We start from the raw sequence: 24,280 nt of genomic DNA on the forward strand, positions 1-24,280 counted from the left end.
AGATAAAAATTCCATTGTTGGCAGTTGCGAATAGCTGTGAGCTCTAAAATTGGAGGTAAGACAAACGATGCCGTGGCAGGAAAGCAACACTATATATTGCATTCCTCTTACAGAAACTTTACAGATGTCCTAAATGATCCCTATATACGCTAATTAATCACTCTCACCGCTTCCACCTACAAAAATTCGAGCACGTAAAAGAATAATTGTTCCACTGTTTACTCATCAGCATCATGGTCACTCACAGGATGATCTGACACAGTGCCTTCTGAAGATATTTCTTCTACATTATGCTGTTCAGGCCGAAAAAGATCAGACTGAGTCTTGCTAGAATCCCCACAACAATCAGGCACATCTTGTCCCTCCTCTGGAGAATGATCTTGGACATCAGCGGGCGGGCTCAGTTTAGCCTTCCCTTTGTCAGATACACCTTGTGAATCTGGATATCCAACTTCACCGACAGGCTTAGGCAATGGAAGATTTCCATCAGGTAAGCTAGAATTTGTCGTGTCGGAAGTTGGTGAGAAGTGTGGCCCTGAAGCAACACAAGATGCTACCAGCTGAACCACTTCAGGGGAGGGGGATAATCCCATGCTTGATTTCTTTGGTGGATGTAGATATGCTGATGAAGACGGCGGATAAATCGTGCTTAAGTTAAGAGGAGGCCTGCTGAAATCAGATTCCATCAAAGGAAGCCCTGCAGTTCCAGTTATTGATTGTGGAAGCAAATGAAATGGTGGTGCCAACGGAATTGAACATGCCGGAGAGAGCCTACTACTTCCAGCTGTGTCAGGTTGGACCTGCCTAAACATGTGCGACTTTCTTTTCTTTTTTTTCTTTAGACTGTGTCTTGGATCCTTTGGTTGAGGAGGAGGGGGGCCAGGTACCACAAAAGGAGGAATGGTTGGCTTATCTTCTCCATACAGTACACGAACTGACTCGGCTATTGCTGAGACAGTAGGTGGTAGACCAGGATATGGAGGTTTGGCAGGAACACTAACTGCTTCACGAAGCCAGTGAGGTAACTTGTTCTTGGAAGAACTGTTTCCAACTACTTCTTTTCCCTTTGAATAGGAAAGATTCAGCCTTTTATTTGGATCAGAGAGAAACCCAGAGCCGGCAGATTCCCCACTTCCACCATTATTTTGGAAATCGCGTAAAATATTTAGCGATTTATCAAGTATACTAGGCAATTTCCCATACTTCATTGTCCCATAGTCATCCTCCTCCCTATGTAAATCAAAGCTACTGGTGCAATTCAAACTTGAAGCCAAGTTGCTGGCACCAAAAGAGTTGAGAAAAAAAGGTTTCTCACTAGGTAAATTCGCAGCCGGCCCAGGCCTATCAGAGGGCCCAGCAACTGAATCTGCAGAAACGTTTGCACGAGATTTATCAGGATTCCATGTTGGAATAGAAGGAAAATTATCATCTTGCAAACGAAGCTGATCACTGAAACCCAATTTCATATCAGTCAGGTGCGCTTGAAATTTTGAGGGTGCAACAAACCTACTACCCTGCAGTGCCCGCGTCATCATTCCATCAGGAATGCTCGGAAACAAGGAAGAAGGTTTGGTTGTTTTTGTTATCTTGGGGAATTTTGGAACTGGAAATACTGAACAATCCACAAATTTGAGTTGTTCCTCCTCCCACCTAGTTGCCAAATCTTCTGAAGTTTTATACTTAGAAAAGTTTAGCCTGGGGTCTCTAAGCATGGCATCCCAACTACCTCGCCCATGTCTACGAACACCAATCCAGAGAAAATCAAGTTCATCCTCTGACCAGTACTCTACTTTCGATTTCTTTTTATACAAGTTCCCAGATCCAGATCCAGTTCTCATCATGATATTTTCAAGCACCCTCCTATGGTTTTCAGGAAAAGAAGAAATAGACGGAAACTGACCCAATCCCAATGTTGGAGGCATGTCCCTCTCTTGTTGATTATACCTAGGCACATCTAGTGGAGGAAATTTCAAATTGGGCAGCAATGGCATTGTCGGAAGGTCTTGCATTGAATCATTCACAGCATCAAGCCTACTCCCTAAGGATAAGCTAGGTAATAGGTCATGATGTGATGTCATCATGCTTTTGGTAGGAAGGGGAAACCGGGGTAGCAATTTCTCATCAAAAGGCATGTTAGGCAGCAACATCTTTTCCTGAAAACCAGAAGAACTAGCACCAGAACTTTCTACCCGATCAAAAACTTTTCCTTGTGAAGCAGGAAGAGGATACTGCAAAGAAACAAGTCTTGTCATTATATATGACCATGGGCTGGAATGTTTTGTATTTGAAAACTAAAGAAAAACAAAATGCTAAGAAAGAGAGTTACCGGATTATATGGAAGCCAACTATCTTGGCTTCCAATTTTAAGACATTGTAAAACTTCTGGCGATGCATCTTGCAATTTCAATTTGTCCAAGGTAGCCTCTTGACCTTTTGCTTCTTTCTCAGTTGAAGGTCCAGTAGTTGGAGCTAAACTGAATGGAAACTCTGGTCCAGATCCTGCCCTGCTTTGCCGACCATTTGATCTTGAGAAGCTTTTATGAAACGTGTCTAGCTGACTAGCATTGGGGGCACAAAGCCCAAGAACTGGCAAGTTGTTGGTTGGTAGAGAGTTGTTATAGCTTATGCCTTGATGACTGTTAAGGATTATGTCAGGAGAAGACTGATGAAGAGGATTAACAGAAAGATTCAATTGTCCGCTTCTTTTATGTTTAGACAGCCTCCCAAGCCTTAAAATGGAATCGTCTGTCCTCTTTGGTTCATCTGATGAATGACCAAGTTTGTTATCCTCCAAGTCAATTACCAAACACTTCTCTTTATCTGACCGTTGATCTGATTTATTAACATGATCCCCATCTCTTTCATTCACAGAAGGACACTGAGCTGCCGATTCAAGTCCAAGAAATCCCTCACTGGGACAAGCTTCTTCAATTGCATTCTTCCTAGCAAGTCGTTTTTTTTGTCGAGCACGGAGTTTAGTACTGTCAAATTATTCAAAGAGTAGAAATGACTGCCAAATTATTCAAAGAGTAGAAATGACTGCCAAATTATTCAAAGAGTAGAAATGACTGCCAAATTATCCAAAGAGTTCATGCAATTGGACCAAGTGTACTTTTCTACCAAAGGACAACAGCTTTGAAAATACCACTTTACCTGAATCTCAACAGAAAATTCAGCAAGTGCAATTCTAGGTAAGAATCAGAACTTACTACTTTGCTTTAAGAGCCCGTCCTGCTGGTGTATATTCCCGCTCTGGCTCTGCATCTGGTTCCTTTTCTTCTTCACCACCACTCTGCTTTTCAACAGAAGACAAGGTGTAAACACTATGAATAACCAGTACAACTATGTAGGATACTTGCAAGTTACAGGCTACCATGCAAGCTAGTGAATGTGCAAAAATGGAAGGATCTCTGTATATTTTGAAAAGTTTTACACAGCAAGGATAAAAGAGAGCCAATTATACATGCATTTTAATGCAGAAAGCAAATTAAAGTACCTCGATCATTGTTTCATTGGGATGGGGAGTATAAGCTTCTCTATAGGAAACAGCTTTCCTTTGGCGCTTCCCTCTACCAAGGGTTGCTTCCTCCTCACTTTGATATTTCTCCCACCTGTTACACAGTAAATTAAGCAAGAAAGTTTACACAAGTCCAAAGAAAAATGCTATGGCCAAAGTGGGAAATGAAGTTTTTGGTGACATTAAAAATAATGAAATTATCTACTTTAGTTCTTTAGCAAAAGTTCAAAAGTTTAATGCGATTTGTCTCTCAAAAAGGTTCAGCTGCATTTAATATATATTTTTTTATAGTTGGAGGTCTCGTTAAAACCCCCCTTCATATGAGTGAGAAAGGTAGAGAGAGAGTGAGGGAGAGTTCGAAGGGTTTTGTTCGTCCCGCCAGTAATAGTTCTTTGTCTGGAGGAGTATCATGGGTTGCATTTGTGGATAATCTTAGTAGGCGTGTGCAGAGAAGTGCATTATGGGATCGTTTTAGTCATTATGGCAAGGTTATTAAGGTGTTCATTCCATTTGTTAATAGGAAACCTTATTACAAGGAAAGTACTTTTGCTTTTGTGCATTTTGCTAGCAAAGATGATCTGCATTTTGCAATTGGAAAGATGAATAATGTCTCGCTCGATGGGAGGAAAATATCGGTGTCGATTGCTAAGTATCAGAAGAGAAGTAATTCAACGAGCCTCAAGCGTACTAGTATGGCGAGATCTACAGTTGCTGGTGGAGATGAGCTGCTCAGGAAATTACCATCATCTTCAGTTGCAGGTACTGGGAAGAAGGAGATGATGAATAAGTTTTACAATGGAAGGTCATATAAGGATACGTTTGTGGGAGTAAAAGAAGTTGAGGGCCAGAAAGTGGGGAGTTTTGGAGCTAAGATGGAGGTGAAGAAGCCGTTGGAAGTATTTATTCCAATGGAGGATAGGTCATGGCTTAAAACGTCTCTCACTGGTATTTGTAAGCCATTATTTGAGATTGAGTTTGTGCACAGGGCGTTAGAATCTGAGGGAATTAATGTCAAAGTGGTTAAATGGGGTTATGCAAAGAATGCCTGTCTGGTAGTTTTCCAGACTGCTGAGGAGAAATTTGCAACGATGGTAAACAAGTGGGAGAATTTGTCCTTTTGGTTTGAAAGGTTAGAGGACGTTCTGGATGAAGAGGGTGTGCCATTACCTTATTGTGCAGTTTTTATGATTGGTGTTCCTCTAAACTGTTGGTCAGTCCCTTTCTTCACAAGCTTGGCGTCAAAATGGGGCAAATTAGTTAAGATACAAGAACAAACTGCTAAAAGAGTGGATTGTAGAGTTGCTCATATGCTATTGAGAGTTGAAAGTCCTTTTGATACTCCTCCCCATGTCACTATTAATACATATGGGAGATCGTTCATGATTAAGATAAAGGTGGAAGGAAGTGAAGATTTTTTTCCGGAGTTAGATGATGTGGTTGAAGATGACGGAACAGTAAATAATGAGGATATCTTGCCGGAAGAGAGTAATGGGGAAGACATCGAAGTGCAGGAAGGGAGGATGGGTAAGCAAGCGCTGTCAGATATTCAAAATTGTGTTCAAGCATGGGTCTTGGACTCGTCACAAGGGGAGCGCACAATTTTCGATGGGCGGTTGGAAGAAAAAGGGGCTTTTCAAAATTTAGTGGCAGTTGACTTATGTGCAAAGGAGACAGTTCTGGGTGATGTCCAGGGACAGCAGAGAAGGTTGGGGCTGGTACAGAAGAGAGAGAATGGGTGGTTAACAGGGGTAAGGTCTTCTTGGGGCATGATAATGTTAACCATGTTAATGGGCTTAATGGTACTATGGGTAGGGAAGAAGATATTGGGCTCGTTCAGGGAAGTTTTAATTCAAATAGGGGTGGTTACAAGCCTGATGAGTTAGTTAATAATAGGGGGGAATGTGGAGATCCTCAGCATACTGTTTTGGAGGGTTCAGAGATGGTTTTTGCAGCAGTTCAGTTTGGATCTAATGGGGTACAAGTTAGTAATGTTTCTACAAGGAGGTGTTCTCTTCTTCCCCTCCAACAAATCGTGTTCGATCTCATAGTGCTACTACCATCTTTTGTGACAGAGTTTATAGCAGATCTAATAAGAAGAATAAGAGGTGAATCGGAGAAGGGTTTCTCAGCAGTTGAATTTTCAATGGATAAAGACGAAATGGAATTAACTTGGTAGGTTAGTCAAATGTTAGGTGTTAACTTTAAGGGGGGAAAGAAGGATTTTGCAGAGAAGTTTTCGGAGTCCAATTCGGCTAGGAGGGAGAGGGGTGGGTATTAACCCTTAGTTGGATGAAGGTTTTTAACTATTTTTTATGGGTAGAGTATCTTGTGTCACTTGGAATATTAGGGGTTTAGGTAGGAAGAAAAAGGCTAAGGCAGTGAGGAAGATAGTTGTAGATAAGAAATCTTCATTTCTTTTTCTGCAAGAAACGAAATTGGAGGTGGTTAGTGTGGGTATGAGGAGGAAGTTGGGGGGTAAATATCTAGGTGGGCTGGTGGAGTCTCCGGCAGTGGGAGCTTCAGGGGGATTAGCTACTCTTTGGGATGAGGACTGGTTTTTACCTCAGCTGGTGAAGATTTCTCCAAGGTTTATAACGTTGAAGGGTATAGTAAAGGACAAACAAGAGGTGTGTTGTTTTATTAATGTCTACGGGCCTTCTATTGAAGTTGATAAAAGAGGCTTTTTTTTAGGAGTTATCCTGTTTTATTTCTACATTGGGATGCCCATTATGTGTTGTTGGAGATTTTAATGCTCATTTATCACAGGAAGAGAAGTTGGGGAAATCTCTTAATGAAAATTCAATTGCGTAGTTCAGGGAATTTCTGTTTCAAGCAAGTCTAATGGATCTGCCTTTGGTGGGAGGGAGTTTCACTTGGGGTAATAATAGGGAAGACCCTACATTCGTGAGGTTGGATAGGTTTCTTGTTTCGGACGACTTTTTAGGATTATTCCCGGATGTTGTCTAGTTGTTATTACCTAAATCAATTTCAGACCATAATGCGGTGGCTTTGGAATCCAGTAAGCTGAATTGGGGTCCGAAACCCTTCAGACTGTTTAATTATATCATAGAGGAGGGATTCAAGGAAGCAGTGGAAAAGAAAATTTCTGAAGTTAAGAGTAGGAAGGGGCTGAGCGTTGAGCAGGTACTTCGAGAAACAAAGATGGAAATCAGGAATTGGTCTAATGAGAGCAGAATGCAATTACAAAGCTTGATAGACAGCAAAGAGAGGCTAATCTCGAATCAAGAAATTCTACTACAGCAAAGGAATTCATTCGTTTCTATGGCGGATATTGCAAAAGAAAAAAGTGAATTATAGTCATTGTATAAAAAAGAAGAGTTAGTTTGGTTCCAAAAATCAAGGGCGTAGTGGATTATGGATGAGGATCGGAATTCAAGATATTTTCATCAATGTGCTACAAATAGAGGGAGGATTAATGCTCTTAATTCTTTGGATGTGAGTGGTAATTTGATTGAGGAGTCGAGGAGGATAAAAGCTGTTGTTTTTTATTATTTCAAGAATGCTTACAATGCCATTCCGACAGTTGAAGTTGAGAAGCTGGAATTGAATTTCAATAGGCTCTCGGACGATTTTCGGAGGGGGAAGTTTGGAAGGCAATAGAGTCTTTGGATAGTAACAAAGCTTCGAGTCCAGATAGATTGAATATGGTATTTTTCAAGAAATTTTGGCCGGTGTTGAAAGGAGATATCCTTAAGTTTTTCAAGGATTTTTACGATGGAAAGAAGTTAGGGAAAGGTGTCAATCATTCTTTCATTACTTTAATTCCGAAAAAGCAGAATCCGGTTGGTATTGAGGATTACAGACCAATCAGTTTGGTAGGGGATCTTTACAAAATACTGTCTAAAGTTCTGTCTAGAAGGCTTAGGTTGTGCATAGGAGGGCTAATTGGTCAATCTCAGTTTGCTTTCATCCCGGGAAGACAGATTTGTGACTGCTCCTTAATTGCTAATGAAGCCATTGATTTTTAGAGGAAGAAAGGAAGGGAAGGTCTCGTCTTTAAAGTGGATTTTAAGAGGGCTTATGACACTGTTGATTGGAATTTTTTAATTCAAATTTTGGAGTGTATGGGGTTTAGCAGAAGATGGAGGTCGTGGATTTATAATTGCTTAAGTTCAACTTCTATTTCAGTTCTTGTTAATGGTTCTCCTACTGAAAGTTTTAAAACATCTAGGGGGCTGAGACAAGGGTTTCTTTATCCCCGCTCCTATTTAATCTAGTAGGCGAATTTTTGAATCTGTTGCTGTCTAAAGCAGCAGTGTTGGGGCTGTTCGAGGGTTTTCAAATAGGTTCTGATAATGCTTCTTCGATGCCGACTCACTTACAATTTGCGGATGACTTGATTATTTTTTGCAAAGCATCTAAAGAACAATTGGCAAATCTGAAGAGGGTTCTGGTTGTTTTTGAGATGTGCACAGGGCTACAACTGAATTTAGTGAAGAGCAGAATTTTTGGTATCAATTTACAAGATCAGATTGTTGGGGAGTGGGCAGAATCTATTGGTTGCTTAGGAGACTCCTTTCCGACAGAATATTTGGGATTATCATTGGGAGCAAAGAGAAATTCTATTCAATTATGGGATCCGATCGTGAATAAATTCTATCAGAAATTGACAGGTCGGAAATTATCTACTCTATCCATAGCAGGTAGGACAGTTTTGATAAAATCTGTCCTGAATGCACTCCCTAATTATTATATGTCACTCTTCAAATTGCCAGTGGTTGTGAGGAAGAAACTAGAATCTATTATGACCAACTTTTTGTGGGGTTCTTCGCCTGAGAAGAAGAGGTTTCATTGCGTTAATTGGAATACTGTTTGCAAAAATAAAGAGCTGGGGGGATTGGGAATTTCGGATCTTAAGCTAAGGAATAGAGCTTTATTGGGCAAATGGGTATGGAAGTTTGGTTCAGAGAAGGATTCTTGGTGGAAGACAATGATATGTTCCAAGTATAATGTGGGGATGAGTTCTATTGTTCTAGATGATAATCTGCCCTCTAATGCGTCTTGGATTTGGAAAGGTGTTAATAACTTTCGGACTAATGATTCTTTTGGGTTATGCTTTCAGAATAATCTTGTGCTTCAGGTGGGAAAAGGAGATTCAATTAGTTTTTGGCATGATTCATGGATTTCTAATTATTCTTTGAAGACTATGTTCCCAAGAATCTTTGCACTGTCAGTTAATAAGGAAGGGGTTGTGGCTGATTTTGGGTGTATGTCTAATGGGAAGTGGGTGTGGGATTTACAACTTAGGAAGAACTTAATGGATAGTGAGTTCGAACATTGGATGGAAATGATGGTATTGTTGGATAATTTTCAACCTTTGTTGAAGGGTTGAGATCGTTTGGCGTGGAAAGGTAGTGGGGATGGTGTGTTCTCGATTCAATCTTGCTCCAGATTAGTGTCAAGTTTATCAGACTCAGATAATTCATGGTTGGAAATTTAGTTCATCAGAAGCTGGCTGTCAAAACTGTTTTAATGAGAAGGGAAGTCAATAATATCGATTCCCCTCTATGTGTGTTCTGTGGAGTGGAACCAGAATCGGTTAGTCATTTATTTTTTTCGTGCATCCAGGTTTGGCAGATTTGGGTCAAAATCCTCTGTCTGTGGAAAGTTATCTCAGTTCTTCCTAATAATCTGAGGGCTTCTCACTTTCATGGGTGCAGTTAAGACCTAACTCGGGTATTTGGAGATTTATTCCAGGAGTTGTTTTGTGGTCTGTCTGGTTGTGTAGGAACTAGATTGTTTTCAAGAAAGGCAAGTTCGATAAAGCTAATTTGTTTTTCTTGGTGAGGTATAGGGTGGCGTCATGGTTTTTAGCTAAAAACAAGGATGTGTCTATCCAAGTGGACAGCCTTGTGGGAGATCTTTCTTTGGCAGATTTGATTAAGTCCCCCTCCAATTTTCGACTGTCAAGATTAAATTGGTGTCCTCCTACAGGTTATTTTAAGATGAATGTTGATGGGGTTGTTAACTTTGATTGGAGAAGAAGTGGTGTTGGTGGAGTTCTTAAAGATGCTGACAAGAACAAGCTGGTTTCTTTCTCTAGAGCATTAGGACCTTGTTCTCCTATTCTTGCTGGGATTTTTGCTATTAAAGTGGGGTTAGCAGTGTTTTTTGATTCAGTTTGGAGGGATAAAGGTATTCTGATTTTGGAAAGTGACTCGTTCCTTGCTGTGAAGTGGATCAACAGCCCGGAAATTTGTCCGGTTCACCTTGTTGATTTGATCTCAGAAATTCAGAAGACAGTTATGCAGTCTAATATAATTATTAAGCATATCAGTAGATGTATTAATGTGGAAGCTGATTGTCTAGCTAAGTCAAGAATTGGTTAGAGAGTGTGGAGTTTGTTTTTTTTTAGTAGTGGTTATGGTGTTTTATTTTGGTTATGTTTCTATGTTAGGTAATTTTATGTAATGGTTGGTAATCTTATGTAAATTTGGGTTATTAATATATTAAGGCACTCTTTTCCTCCTTCCGTTATGTCTCTTTACAAGAGGCAACTATGAGGGAGGTTTTTAACGAGGCCTTCTATTCCTATCAAAAAAAATAATTGTCAGAAAGCCGAAGAGGTTTATCGACAAAAACCCCCTGCATTTAATATATGAATCATTTCAATTGGATTAGTTGAAGTCTTATTCCTATAACAAAAGAGTACTCAAAATTAACCTTCAATTATGCACGACAGGTTTAAATGAGATCAGATACTTTTTCGATAATCCATCTGAAAGAAATTTATTGAAAGAAAACATAGTGTATGCTAATTAGAAGGTACAAGAGTTAATATCCCGCACCGAACATAAGTTTATCTCAACTCATTATTTAAGCATAATAGCATTTATTATTTCTGAACAACAGCACCAAGACAGTTCATTTATTATGCAAGCTTTCTTCCTTTGAAAGAAAATGGCCAATTCTGAAGGAAAGTAAAAATTGAGCCTGTAAACTGTTATCAATTGCATCATATAGAAGCTTCACTGGACCTGAAGCAGCTCAGCTATCTACAAAGCTAGAAACCCAAGACAGTGGGACAAAGAGCAAGAAATATTTAAGATAATAACTCCACTTTCAAACAGCAGATTTGGTGGCGAAGTTTACAGATCTACAGGTGGAATGCTATCAAGATTTAGTAGTCCCAATAATGCCAAAGAAACTGCCAAGAACTACTAAAAAAACTAAATATAACCAGAAATTTCAACACCCAGAATCCAAAACCTCAGTTCCCAATATCTCAGTAAAAAAAAGCTTAATGCTCACAACTACAAAAAAAGGAAAAAAACATAGATATTTTATCCAGTAATTCTTAACCCTAACATAAATTAAAATGCCAAATCTAACCCTAAACTCCCTCATAGTTCCTTTGATACTGAAATTAAGATTGAAAACAAATGTCATATTAGCAATAGAATACATCTATTTAAAGAAATGACCATCCAGGTCAGTTGGTAGAGCACAAGGTTCTTAACCTTGAGATCGTGGGATCGAGTCCCACGGAGGGCATTTCATAATTCGGAGGTCTCCTAAAGAAGTTGCTCTCAACCTGTTGGGGGCAGCCTACTATCTTACCTCCCCTTACCCCATTACATATGGGAACAAGGGTTAGCCATTTTTAATACATCTGTTTAAAGTTTAATCCATCTATAAGCATGATTGTGCAATCTAAACCTGCCACCCACCACCTCATGCTCAGCGCAGTCAGCCAACAAGAGCCATTCCTACTCTGACTTAACATTTTAAAACAGAAGTAAACGGTTGCATCTTTATCAAGCTCAGAGATTAACAATAATGTCTTTCCTATAATTTAAACAAGAGAAAGAGGAGATTTTCTCAAATTTATCATCCAAGTGGAATGCCTGGAGATCCTCATAACTTCAACAAACTCAAATCCCTAGCTGTTGAACTAATTCCATGACTGTATGCAGTGCATGAATTTAATCATATTCTCAATTATTCTACTGGGTTTTTCATGTGCGAACTTAGATTTTCCTGTGCATTTAAAAGTAGGGAACCTTTAGTTTAAGGATTTATTTCTACAGAAAATAAATTATTGGGGTGGAGGTGGGAGAGGAAGAGAAGTTCACCTCACACGCAAAAGTTTGTCCCATTCATTTTCTTCAGTACCATTTAACACATTTTCTTCTTTCTTCTCAAAAGTCTGCTCTGCAATATCATCAGCAACAGCCGGAGGTGATTCACCTCCCCCTGGTTCCTCTGTTGTTTCGTCATTCCATTCTACCGACTGCACATGAAGAAATGAGGAAATGTTCATTGAAAGAAACAAGAAGATTTTACTGCTTTGAAATTAGAATGAGTGCAGATGGTAAAATTAGGAAAGTCTAACACAACAACAGGTAAGATCAAAGACTCAAAAGAAAATATTAGGAATTATAAGAATTTCTTAAGGAAAATAAAGTCCCATCATAAGCTACTTTTAAGAACCCCTTCCCCTTTCAAACAGTAGCCAAATAAAGTTTCATAATGAGATGGTAAAACATTCAATAAACTATCAATTTTAACAATAAAAAATGATTCTCACATAAGCATGAATTCTCTGGGCAACATAATTTAAAGAAACAACAGAGGCAATAACCTCAGCAGCTTGCTCTAATAGTTGGAAATAACATTCAAGATTGTATGCATAAATTTTTTATAAACTGAAACAATCAGTATTATAACCTAAAGCTACCAGGAGACTTTAGGCTTGCCAAAACAGGTACAGCTCGTAACAATTAAGGGGTAAACCACAGAGCTCCTACTTTGACCAACTAAATCATACATTTTAAGATCAACTGGGGGAGCGGACATTAAACACATAGGCAACTTTATCACAAACAGCAAATATAGAAGCAATAAAACCATAATTTCAAGTTTTATTTAAACAAATCCGTAAGTTTGTATCATTCTCATGCAGAGGAAAAAAAGGTACAACACGTCATTACATTTGCAAGCCAATGAATGTATTAACATAAAACCAGACACTTCATCATGACATGAGTACAATACCTCACCTTTACTGAGCCCAGCATATCATTTTCCAAATCGCCCTCCACATCAGTTGTTCCAGACTGAAGGTTTGAACGATCAAGCAATTTCAAAATTGCATTTTCATCCCACGCAATCTTGTTGCTGCCATCCGTACATTTGTCTTGGTACACATCTCCAAGACCACCAACCTTCTTCCGGAGCTTATGTTCTATATCCATTACTGCATCTTCTTTATTGTTATTACCTTCACCTGAATCTTTCCCAGTAGAAGAATCAATGAAGAGTTCTTCTGTTCCCCATCGCAGAATATCTTCCACTTCCTTTTGGGATCCAGACTTGCTGACAAACAGCTGATCAAGCATCAGCTTCTTTTTAGCAAGTTGCAAGATCCGCTCTTCTACACTGGCACGAACTACAAGCCTGTATACTAAAAGTCTGTTTGATTGTCCAATTCGATGTGCCCGATTCATAGCTTGGATGTCAGCATGGGGGTTGAAATCAGAATCATAAATTATAACTGTGTCAGCTGTTGCCAAATTGATACCAAGACCGCAAGAGCGTGTCGATAACAAGAAGACAAATCGACTTTTATCTTGGTTGAACCTTGTTATTGCTGTTTGACGATCAGCAACTGAAACAGAGCCATCAACTCTCTCATATGTTTTAGGGCCAAATTCTATGGTCAAGTAATCCTCAAGGATATCAAGAAGCTTAGTCATTTGTGAAAAAATAAGAACTCTATGGCCTTCTCTGTATAAGACTTTAAGCATGGAATGCAACAGAGTCAACTTGGCTGAAGCTTTTATACGCATTTCATGAAGAAACTCCAGTGATCCAGACTCAGGCTCAGTACCTGGTATGAGATATGGATGATTACAAACCTTTCTCAGTTGCATCACAATGTTTAACATGGACTGCTGTGCTACCCCTTTCCCGATGTTCCGTAATATCTGGTAGTTTTTAGTTAGCATTGCACGGTAATATTCAGCTTGAATGGATGACAGCTCGACAGGCACCATGCGTTCAGTTTTAGGGGGAATATTTTTCATAGCATCCCTTTTAAGCCTTCGAAGCATATGAGGAGCAACAAGTTTCTTCAGTTCTTCCACCTTTTCCGCAGTTGTAAGATCATTAAATTTCTCCTCAAATGAAGATAAAGAAGGGAAGGAAGCTGGCTGCAAGAAATTAAGCAAGTTATACATCTCACCAATGTTATTCTGGAGTGGGGTTCCAGTCAATAGAACACGATGTTGGAAAGAGAATGTGTTGAGCAAGCTAAACAGCTTACTTCCTGAATTTTTCAAACGATGACCCTCATCAACCACAAGAACTTCCCAAGGAACACCACGCAAATGAGAGGAGTCCACAAGAATCATTTCATATGTAGTTAAAAGAACATTAAATTTGTAAGAAGCTGTTTTCCTACTCGAATTATTTGGATCACTTGCATGCCATTCAAACTGGCGAATGATAGCCCTTGCTTTGGCACAACCGTGATACTCCACAACATTTAAATCAGGAGCCCATAATGAGAACTCAGCAAGCCAGTTAGGCATAGTAGAAAGTGGAACCAGTACTAAACATGGCAGAGTAGCTTTAAACTCAAAATGAAGTGACGAAATAAAGGAAATAGCAGATACAGTCTTTCCAAGCCCCATTTCATCAGCGAGTATAACATTTTTGGATTTATGCCAACATCTACGCAACCAATTGAGTGCTTCAAGCTGATGGGGAAATAGTGAGCCTCCCTTCAGTTCTTTAGGTTGCTCAACTAAAGAAACAATATCATGCTGCTGTTCCCCCTTTTCCCTAACTTCATCCTTAGTGGCATCATTTTCCCATGTTTGGTGTTCAAACTTACCAAACTGGTCAATCAAATGAGAAGATTGTTGAAGAACAGGTTCATCTAACCTTTCCCAAGTGCATTCATCGTATGGAAGACCAGTCCATTTCACAAAAACTTCCTGGACATTATTTGAAACACGGAGAGAAATAACTCGCTGCGGTTTCTTCCACTTTTCCTCGCATATATTTATTACAGTTGTCCCATACTTGGCCTTGTAATTTTCTAGTTTTCTTTTTGCCAGATTTTTCAGTTGGGACTCAGAAATCCAACAATTATGGATATGAGACATCCCCACCCATTTAACAAAAAAATCATATGACACTGTCTCCTCTTTAGAACTTGCAAATTCAATCACAGATGGTCCTTGGACTTTATTTTCAACACTGCTACTTATTTTCTTTCCTACACTTATCTCTTTTGCTTTTGCAGGCACTTCACAGACTTTCGGAGCTTCAATGGTACCATGACTTTTCACACTAACATCAGCAGCATTCAACTCTTCTACTACAATGTTTTCATTTCTTTTTCCTGAATCTTCTAGACTTACTGCAGATTCCTCTTGCTCCTTATCATTTATGAATGCACCGACTGAATCCTTAGTATCTTTGCTCACTAAATCCCCAAAATCCCCTCCCTTGCATTTCTTAGTGACAGACCTTCTATATACATTCATTTTATCCACCCTGATATCATTCTTTGTGCTTTCTTCTTTATCAGAACTTTTCAGAGTCTTAGGACAACCATCGGTAAGATTTTCAGCAGTTACTATATCTGAACCAATATCACAAACAGAATTCTCCTCTGAAAGTCTGCTTGGATTTACTGCAATTACAAAATCATCAGAAAGCACATCTTCTGAAAGTGTTGCAGATGCATGATGCAAAACACTAGCATTATCACCTTGAACCCGACATCCTAGAACCCGATCAACCTGTGAAGCAGAAAAGTGTGAAATTTGGGGAAAATGGCCAGTGATCAACCACAAAAGTAAAGAGTCTATAACCAATACAGATAAGTCAACTAACCTGCAGAACTTCAGCAGGAACACTGTCTTCACATATCAGGGGGGCACTGAGAGTACCTTTATCCAACTCAATGGACAGGTGTGCTGCAGCCTCAGGAAGCATCTGCTCAAGAAATTAGCGAGATTTGAACAATCAGCAGAAAGAATTCCAAGAGTAGTCACAATGATGTGATCACATCAGAAATGAGAAACACTTACTTATGAAGACAACTGTATTTTGTAAGAAATCATATACTAGTGCATTAATGTGAGTATCATATATTCAAGGCATTAACATTAGGAAGTTGACTTAAATGTCCAACATAAACAAAAGAGTACTAAATTTATGCAAGCACCAATAAGAAAAAAGACCATCCTAAGCTGTAGCTGTATATTTATGCTTCAATGGGGAAATAATTATATCGGACAGCGGGATTTAAGGACATTTATCAAACTGATTTAAACCAAAAGTTTGAACACCAACTTAAAATCAACAGACAACTTCAACTTGACATTCTAGTTAAAATATGCAGAACATGTGAAGTATAGAAGTAACTTTCCAGTTATTATCTCTCCCCAAAGAATACAGCTGCAAACTCTACTCCAGACCAACATTTCCCCCCAATCACATATGCAAGAGTACATTTCAGAAAGAAGAATCCATTTAATCACAAATACTTCTACAGAACAAAACAATTCTACAATAACTCGTTAAAAAAACACACAAACACTATCATCCTCTACACCATTCACTCCAAAACTCACCTGAGCAAATGAAAGAAAATAAAAGACCTCCAACCACCAAGTGGGGCAGGGGGAACCTAGAAGATTAGAACATACCTCATCTTTTTTCTGAGAATCAAAATTCTTGCTCCCGTTATCATCCTTTGACAAAGATGCAGAAACCCCATGGCTAACAGGTTTCCGCTTCTTATGACTTTTACTAGTTCCAGGATCAATACTATTTTCTTTAGAACTCTTATTTTTGGAAGTTCTAACGGCATTGTTACCCTTATCTCTCTTATGCTTCTTTTGACTTGCCTCACTACCGACTTTCTGCTTTCTTTTTCTATTTTTCCTTTTGGCTAAACCAATTGCAAGAACAATTTTGTTTCTGGGTGCCTCATTATCACAAGACAATTCATTCTTCGGTTCAAGCGCTTCTTTTTTCTCTGAATTTGTGCTTTTAGAATGAGACAAAACCTCACCAGTTACAGGAGTTAACTTCTGTTCAGCAGATGAACCTGCTGGAGATGCAACAGGCTTCACTCCATCCTCTATATCCACACATAATGAGCCACCAGCTACAGGAGTAAACTTTCTTTCAGCATATAACCCTGTCGGATATGCAACAGGCTTATTTCCATCACCAACATTCGCACAAGATGAACCACCTTCCTCAGGAACACCAAGGGATGCAAGACTTGGATTAGAAGGTACATCTATATGAGAGGTTTCTGGTTCCTTTTTGAAAGTATCAACTTCCTGAGCTACATCAGATTTTCCTTTACTAGAGGAGGGTCTTTTCTTTGCAATAATAGATGTTCCAAAAATCGGGGACACTTTTTCAGTAGCAGGAGACTTTATTCCAGTTTGAGCTTTTGTCTTGATTGTTTTCGATCTTGCTCGTTTGGAAATTGAATCCAGATGGGTGGGCTTGAGTGGATCAGTATTACAGCACTTTGGGCATTGCCACTTTCCCGTTGGGATGCGCTACAATTATGGATACAGTAGAAGAAAGAAAATGAGTAAAAAGTAATAGCTAATGTAGCCATAAAACAAAGAAGAGGATCATCTAAAGTTAGCTTAAATACCATACCTTAAGAGGTGGATCAAGGCATTGTAGATGATAAGTACTGGGACAATTATCGCAACACAACAAGTTGCCACCGAGATCACAAATAACACATTCATAGTAGTACTGGAGACAATAAAATTTGCGAACAGTTGTAAGAAGCGGTTTAAATATGCCTATAAAACACAGTCAAGACATGAGATTGCAAATGAATGTCTATTCCGTTGGATTTTTTTCCACACACTATTATGCAGTATGATACTATAATGATTTTCTTTGATTTTCCAACAGAAAAAGTGCATAAACACTTCTCAAGCAGAGCAAGGAGCGGAAGACAAGTGAAGAATGAAACATTCTTGAAAACACAATCCATAATCATGGTCAGTCAGAGGTACTCAAGGTCACATGAATTGATGCATAGAAGAAGAGCACTAAGCATATTGCAATGGAAAAATATGTGAAAACCCAAATCCACCAATAGTTCTTGTTCTGAGCCCATTCACTCTTGTGTGAAAAATTATATGGAACGGCATGTATAACTCAAATTTTAACTTCTTCCATGTTGATTCTGATACTTGATAAACATCTAGCCAAATTCTTAACACTTGACCAATCAAATTTTGAGTAAAATTCAAACATATTGATGAACATTTTCAAGAAAAAGGCCAAGGAGAGAGTTTAGCAACATCCACCACGAACAAATAAATCAAAATAAGATAAGAACTACATTGCAAATGGGGAAACAACTAAATGAAGGAACAAGAACAAAAAACAGCATACCCCATCATTTCCCTTCTTTTTAGATAACTGGCCGGAGCTATTTTCTCCTTTCAGCCTACGTTTAGCTGAAGAACTCCTAGGAGATTCTGACACTAAGTTTTCTTCTTTACCATTTGCTAGTGATGGGCCACATGGAAGCTTTCTTCGTTTGCGCTTCAGGACCCAGTTCCGGTTAATCATTTTACTATTCAATGAACTGATATCTTTCATCCTTTTTTAATCAGGAGAATTAACATTGTGTCTATGAACAGCAGAAAGAATGTCAAGTCACAGACAGAGCAATGAAGCTTCCAATTTGCAATCTTAGCCCCTGCAAGGAATCAAGGTGAAATACCTACATTTTCAGCAATATAACTTGTTGAAGACAGAAAAGCAGTTACCAAGCAACAATGTTTTTATTATTCCAAAGGAGGGTGAAGCATGCACTAAACTTACTGAAAGCATTTCTGAAAAGAAAGAAAACTTTATTTACTAAAAAAAGAGAGAGGGGAGGGGAATCATACTGAATTCATTAAAACATAAACCCATGATATTGAATTGCTCAATTATTCATGTTTCTAGACAACGTCTCAAACAAACTTACTTCAGATTAGTCATTTCTAATTTTCATCCAACTTCACTTGCTGCTAATCCTACTAGGCAACATCAAATCCCACTTTATTCTCAGTGTTTGTTTCTAAAATGTCAAAGTTGAAGTACCAATATCAAAAAGTTCATAAAACTAAAGTCAAAGAATTAATCCATGTTCATGCCAAAAGAGAGCCACTAAGGTTTAGCTAAAAAAGTGAACATAATAGCCAAACCATAGTCGAACTGATATTCCATATAAAGCAGAGGGAACAATGGAATCAGATAATACGATAGAAATAGCATAATTAATCTAGGCGACACCTCTGGGATGAAAAATGAAGAAACAAAAATAAGAAACAACAATGACGGTGGTTTGACACATTCCTAAACATTCAATTGAACGAGCAACAAGAACAAATGCAAGCCTAAATCCCAGGAGTAAATTAAAACAGCTTGGGAAATGTAATAACTAGAAGCTATTATCTAGTCTAGTCTATGAATGAGCATCAAAAACAAACGACTTCATCAAATGCAAAGAAAATTAACAAAGAAAACGATCAAAATTGAACAACAATGAGCTTCAAATTTTCAATATATGCAATAAACATTCAGCTTACATTGAACTGAAAACCCCATCTGAAGAAACTCATCTTCATTCACAAACTCACTCACAGAACCCCAATTCCCAAATTACTGCAAAAACTACCAAAATTCAATCCAATCCAACATAAACACAACCTCCCAACATGAAAAACGACACAGAAAATGCAAGAAAATATCAGAATAGACAGAGAATGCAGCTCAAAGCACCAAAATTAGAAAACCCCAAGCCAAAAAAGGAAAATAATCAATAGCCAGATAGGAAAAGAAGCTTACCAACACCTCCTTCGTGGATCAAAGAATCAAAACCAAGTGGAACAATACCAAGAGTAACAGAATGAAAGATGTAGTGAATATAGACAGCTAGAGGAGATAGAAGGGGGTATTAGGTATAGCAAAGCATAGAACAAAGGGAGCGAATAGAGAGATACGAGAAAGAGAGAGAAAAGGCGAAGACACGAGAAAAAAATGAAATAAATATAGAGAACTGACAAATTAATAATAATTATAAACCGAACTCCACGAAAAAGAGAGAAGTTGTAAAGAGAAAGGATCGAGGGTTTTATAGAGAGAGGAAAGCATACGATACGGATTTGCCGGGGTAATGGGGGGACGGGACGGAAGGGGTTACCACTCTGACATGGCAGCGCGTGAGAGAGAGAATAAGGGAAAGCAGCCCTTCCTCCTCCTCCTCGTCTTTCTCTCCTACCTAACCACTGATGATACGCCACGTGGCTTCACCAGACGCCACTTTCTATTTTGTTTGCTTTTTGTCTCTATATTAAATTCCCTTCTCTTCCTAATCCTCCCACAGCACACGAAACGAAAGAAACTTGCCTTTCGCTCTCGTCGCCTCCTCGAAATCGCCGCCATCCATCGCCTTTACCTTTGCTTCCACTTGGATTTATGGAACCCTCGTATTGTATTCTTTCTTTCCCTTAGCAACTTTTTTCTCTTTACTCTTTATTTTTATTTCATTCTCTTCCGTTCTTGCTCTGCTTTGTTTTGTTTGATTCCGACATTTTTAATACTCGGTGTTCTAAGCATTTTTTATATAAAATAGATAAAATAAAGTATTTAGTTATTTCAATTCTATATAAATGATTGTTAATGGAGAGTTTAGAATTGATAGTTAACGGTGGTTCATCTCTTTAGAACGGCACATGTACAAGTTTGTTGAAAGATGTATATCTAGCGAGCGTTAGATTGGACAAGATATATGAGAATCAAAGAGCATCCTTTACTCAAATAACATCCACCGTTTCATTTGCAATACCTTCGAGATAAATTCAAAGTTGGAAGGAAAACGGGGAAGACCATGGGCTGCAACGTTTCCACTTCGGTGTGTTTATCGGTAGCCAAAACTATTGAAGCAGCCAATTAAATCATGTGGGTATTCGTCCAACAATAGAAAGGTCCGATCGAGGATTTGCCAACTTATGTACTATGTTGGTCGTGTCACCCTCCATAACAATCGAGTCCCATTGATGCTCATTTGCCAATCGAAGTCCTTCAAGAAAAGTGGGGGCTTCAATCAGCTCTGCATCGTAAAGGCATGGCACACGACACACCAAACCTGCAATGACCATTTCATTAGTCTCGAATCAGTATCCCAATCGCACCTTCACGATTCAGCATGCTATAGGCACCGTCAACATTAATCTTCACTTGATTTAGGCTTGGCATGCACCACCAAAGAGTCCTTGGAGAAGTGGTTAACACATTGTTTAAAGCTGTTTTTAGTGAGTGGTAAAAGCTGCAAGAAATTTTTTTTTCATTATCAGATATCACCCGAGCTGGTTGTAGTCAGTCTTCATGGACATAGATGTCATGTCTATTCCAAATATTCCAAAGCACAACCACCATGTTTGTGAACCCGTCCATATCAAAGATCTGCATCAGCTCTGTAGACACCCGTTTTTGTCCGGGTTTTTTTTTATCGTTATTTTTATTATTATTATTATTATTATTTATTATTATATTATTAATATTACATATTACATATTTTACAGGCCAAAGCCCAATACAACAGGGCCCCAACCAAGGCCCAACCAATACCCATCACTCAGCAGCCCGACTGCAAACCCTAACCTTAGGGTATCAACATCCCAGCGCCGCACCAACGTAGACCATTCGATCTGGACCCATTCAACGGTCCAGATCGATGGTAAATAGGGTTTCACAACCCTAATCCAATCCAGCCGTCGTGCCTCTTCAACGTTCCAGTAGCCGTTCAAGCCAACAGCCATCAAGCCACTGCCGCCAGTGAGTCCCAGTTTCCCAGTCGACGAGCCATCGTCGAAAGCTTCCCGAGCCGATCAGAGCCCATCCCTCAAGCAGTCAACAGTGACAACATACCAAATCAATCAGCAAATCAGAGAAAAACCCAATAAAAAAACAAAAATAAATCTAAATAAAAAAATCCCTATAATCCCGAAAATCCGGGATTCAATCACCCTAAATCAACAACCCATAATTTCCCTAAGCCTTAGGTACCATTATCACCGAAAGAACCCTTAAAAATCCAAGGGGGCAACCATAAAGAGGGGTCATTCGGTTGAAAAAAAAAGGGAAAAGAACGAGAAAGGATTCGAAAAAAACCAGAGAAGTTGGTACAAAAAAAAAAGGAAGCCCAGAGAAAAAAAAAACAAAGTAGAGAAGGAAAGGAATAGAGAAATCTTACCTTGGATCCAAAACCCGGTCGTTAACGGTGTTGTCCGAGCTCCACCGAAGGTAAACCCTTCCCATTTTAGATCTAGGGTTTGAATAAGGGTTTTCGTTTGATTTTAGGGTGATGGAGAGGCTGTTTTAGAGTATAAAAGAGAGGGGATTGTTAAAGGTTGGGGTTTGGGTCTTGTTCTTATGCCATCGCCGCCGGCTGCGCCGGCCGTGGCCTCTCTATTTTCTCTCCACGGCGGAGACAGAGGCGGAGAGGGAGAGAACCTTGAGAGTTTTTTTTCTCTCTGTTTTAAGAGATGAGAACGGCTGAGAATGAGAAAAATAAGGGTTTCAAAACCCTTATTTTGGGTTATGATGGACCCAAAACGGCGTCGTTTAAGCCAAAGGGTTTCTGTGTTTTCATATAAAGGGGTAACTACTCTTTTGGTCCCTGATGCTTTGTAACCGTGTTATTTAGCCATGAAATGAAGTTTACATTATTTCAATTTGAGCCTTTATCTTTTCATTTTTATATTTTAGTCACTATCCTAGGTTATATCATTTTTTGTGTATATTTGGTTCTGGGTTCAATATTTATAAATGTTACATCTTAGCCACTGATTTAATATTTCATGTATGTTTCTTTGATATTCGAATCTGGCCATCACATTTATAAATATTTTATTTTAGTCCTATTAATGTATGTTATGTCATTTTTGTGGATATTTGACTGTGGTCCCAATGTTTGTAATAGTTTCATTTTAGTCACTAATTTCGGGTGCTGTGTATTTTTGTGAATGTTCGAATTTGGACAGGATATTTATGTATTTTACATTTTAGTCACTGTTGGGTATTTGGTTTAATTATTGTTCGGTCCCTCATGCTATTTATCATAATATTTTTGTTTATGTTCGATTCTGGTTTTAATATTTACAAATGTTTCATTTCAGTCACTGAATGTTACCTTTCTTTATTTTAATTAGTATTTTTAATTTACTTTGTTTACATTATGGTTAATGTTTTAGTATAAATATTTTAGGTAAATTTATTGTTGGTCCTTACGAATTTATGTTTTAATTTGTTTTAGTCCCTTAATTACTTATTTTTGTATTTTATTTTGGTTTGTAATGGTTATTTATTTTTATTTTAGTCATTTATATATGAATGTATTTTACATATTACATGGTTATTTGTATTATGTAAATAATGTGTTTAATTCCATTTAATGTAAATATTTGTATTTCCAATTACATTTATTCTCATTATATTTGTATCTATGTATGAAATATTTGATTTTCGATTTTATTTTCAAGAATACATATGCGTAGAATGAGCGTGGAAAGTACCACTTGGTCGAAGTGGTGTGATCCGGTACGGCATTTTAACGACATATAAACTTGAAATAAGTTGAGTATATTTTGCTAATTAATTTGTTCAAACGATGCAATATGTGTTATTTTAAGTGACAATTTATTTTATTTTATGTGAATGTAAATTTCAAATTTTAATTTATATTCAATTCACGTTTTTAGTTAATCAATTTACTCGTATGTAAACATCGTTTTTAGTTATATTTGATTCGCAATTTTTTTTACATAATCAATGGTAGAATATTCTTTTACAAAAGAGAAATAGTTGAAATAGCTTTCCCGACGGAGGATTGCAAATTTCAAGATTTCTTATCGAGTTAAAGGATTTTCTTTAAATAGTTAACTCGAAGTAAATTAATTAAATATCAATAAATGGATCGTAATTTAACTTTATACTCGATTTATAGTTTCCACCATTTTACGACAACCTGTAAGCGACACAGTACCAGTTTTTGGGCGTTATGGGGTGCTTACCCTTCCCCGCACGTAATCGACTCCCGAATCCATTTAAATGAATCTTTGGTAACGCAGACCGAATCTTGTCTTAAAAAATGATTTTTCTTAAAATTGTTTTAAAAGACGTTTTTAGGTATTCGACCTACCTAACCCAAAGGTTGATGGCGACTCTTTTTAATTTTATTCAAATCAATGCAAAATCACCCATTTTTCCAAATTAAAGTCATAATTGTTTTTAAAAATAATATTTAATTGTTTTAAAAAAAAAATGGTTATGACAGCTTGGCGACTCCACTGGGAACCTTTTTTTAGAGAGTCAGGCTGTATGTCGTTTACATATTGTCATCTTGGTGGAAATTATGATTTCTAGTTTTAGTTAATTTATGACCCGTTTATTGAAATTTTTAATTGTCGTTTTTTGTCGTACTAACATTTTATTTTTGGCTTTCAGCTTTGTCAGGATTTTATCATTTTTCCTTGTTTTGTTTTCCTTTTGAGTCGAAGGTAAGTATGTTCCTCCTCACACACATCACTCGCATTGGCATAACATAAGCTCTAGACACGAGCTTCGATCCAAATTAGTTGGGGTGAATGCTTCACTCTCGTAAGAATTTATTCTTCGTATGAGTTTTAGCAAATAACCCATGGGATACATACTTTATACCTTCGTAGGGATTTATTCCTC

General features: G+C 38.1%; 1 protein-coding gene across 3 annotated transcripts; it reads right to left on the bottom strand.

Annotated features, from left to right (window-relative positions):
* Positions 1-212: 212 nt before the first annotated feature.
* Positions 213-19,573, bottom strand: LOC120173925 (protein CHROMATIN REMODELING 4-like). 3 transcript variants are annotated; one of them, XM_039180959.1, is made up of 12 exons: positions 19,388-19,573; positions 17,942-18,251; positions 17,186-17,287; positions 16,207-17,079; positions 15,389-15,490; positions 15,264-15,294; positions 12,541-15,185; positions 11,614-11,771; positions 3,497-3,611; positions 3,210-3,295; positions 2,327-2,981; positions 213-2,228 (listed from the first exon to the last, which is right to left on the bottom strand). In XM_039180959.1, the coding sequence occupies exons 2-12, from the start codon at positions 18,149-18,151 to the stop codon at positions 219-221; spliced, it is 6,987 nt and encodes a 2,328-aa protein (XP_039036890.1). In that variant the 5' UTR covers positions 18,152-18,251; positions 19,388-19,573; the 3' UTR covers positions 213-218. The 3 variants fall into 3 exon arrangements, with proteins under 3 accessions (XP_039036890.1, XP_039036888.1, XP_039036889.1); XM_039180957.1 differs by having other exon boundaries at positions 12,541-15,294; positions 19,388-19,572; XM_039180958.1 differs by having other exon boundaries at positions 3,210-3,292; positions 12,541-15,294; positions 19,388-19,570.
* Between the last annotated feature and the right edge of the window lie 4,707 nt (positions 19,574-24,280).

Source organism: Hibiscus syriacus, unplaced genomic scaffold, assembly GCF_006381635.1.
Source record: "Hibiscus syriacus cultivar Baekdansim isolate YM2019G1 unplaced genomic scaffold, ASM638163v2 tig00111993_pilon, whole genome shotgun sequence".
NCBI lineage: Eukaryota > Viridiplantae > Streptophyta > Magnoliopsida > Malvales > Malvaceae > Hibiscus > Hibiscus syriacus.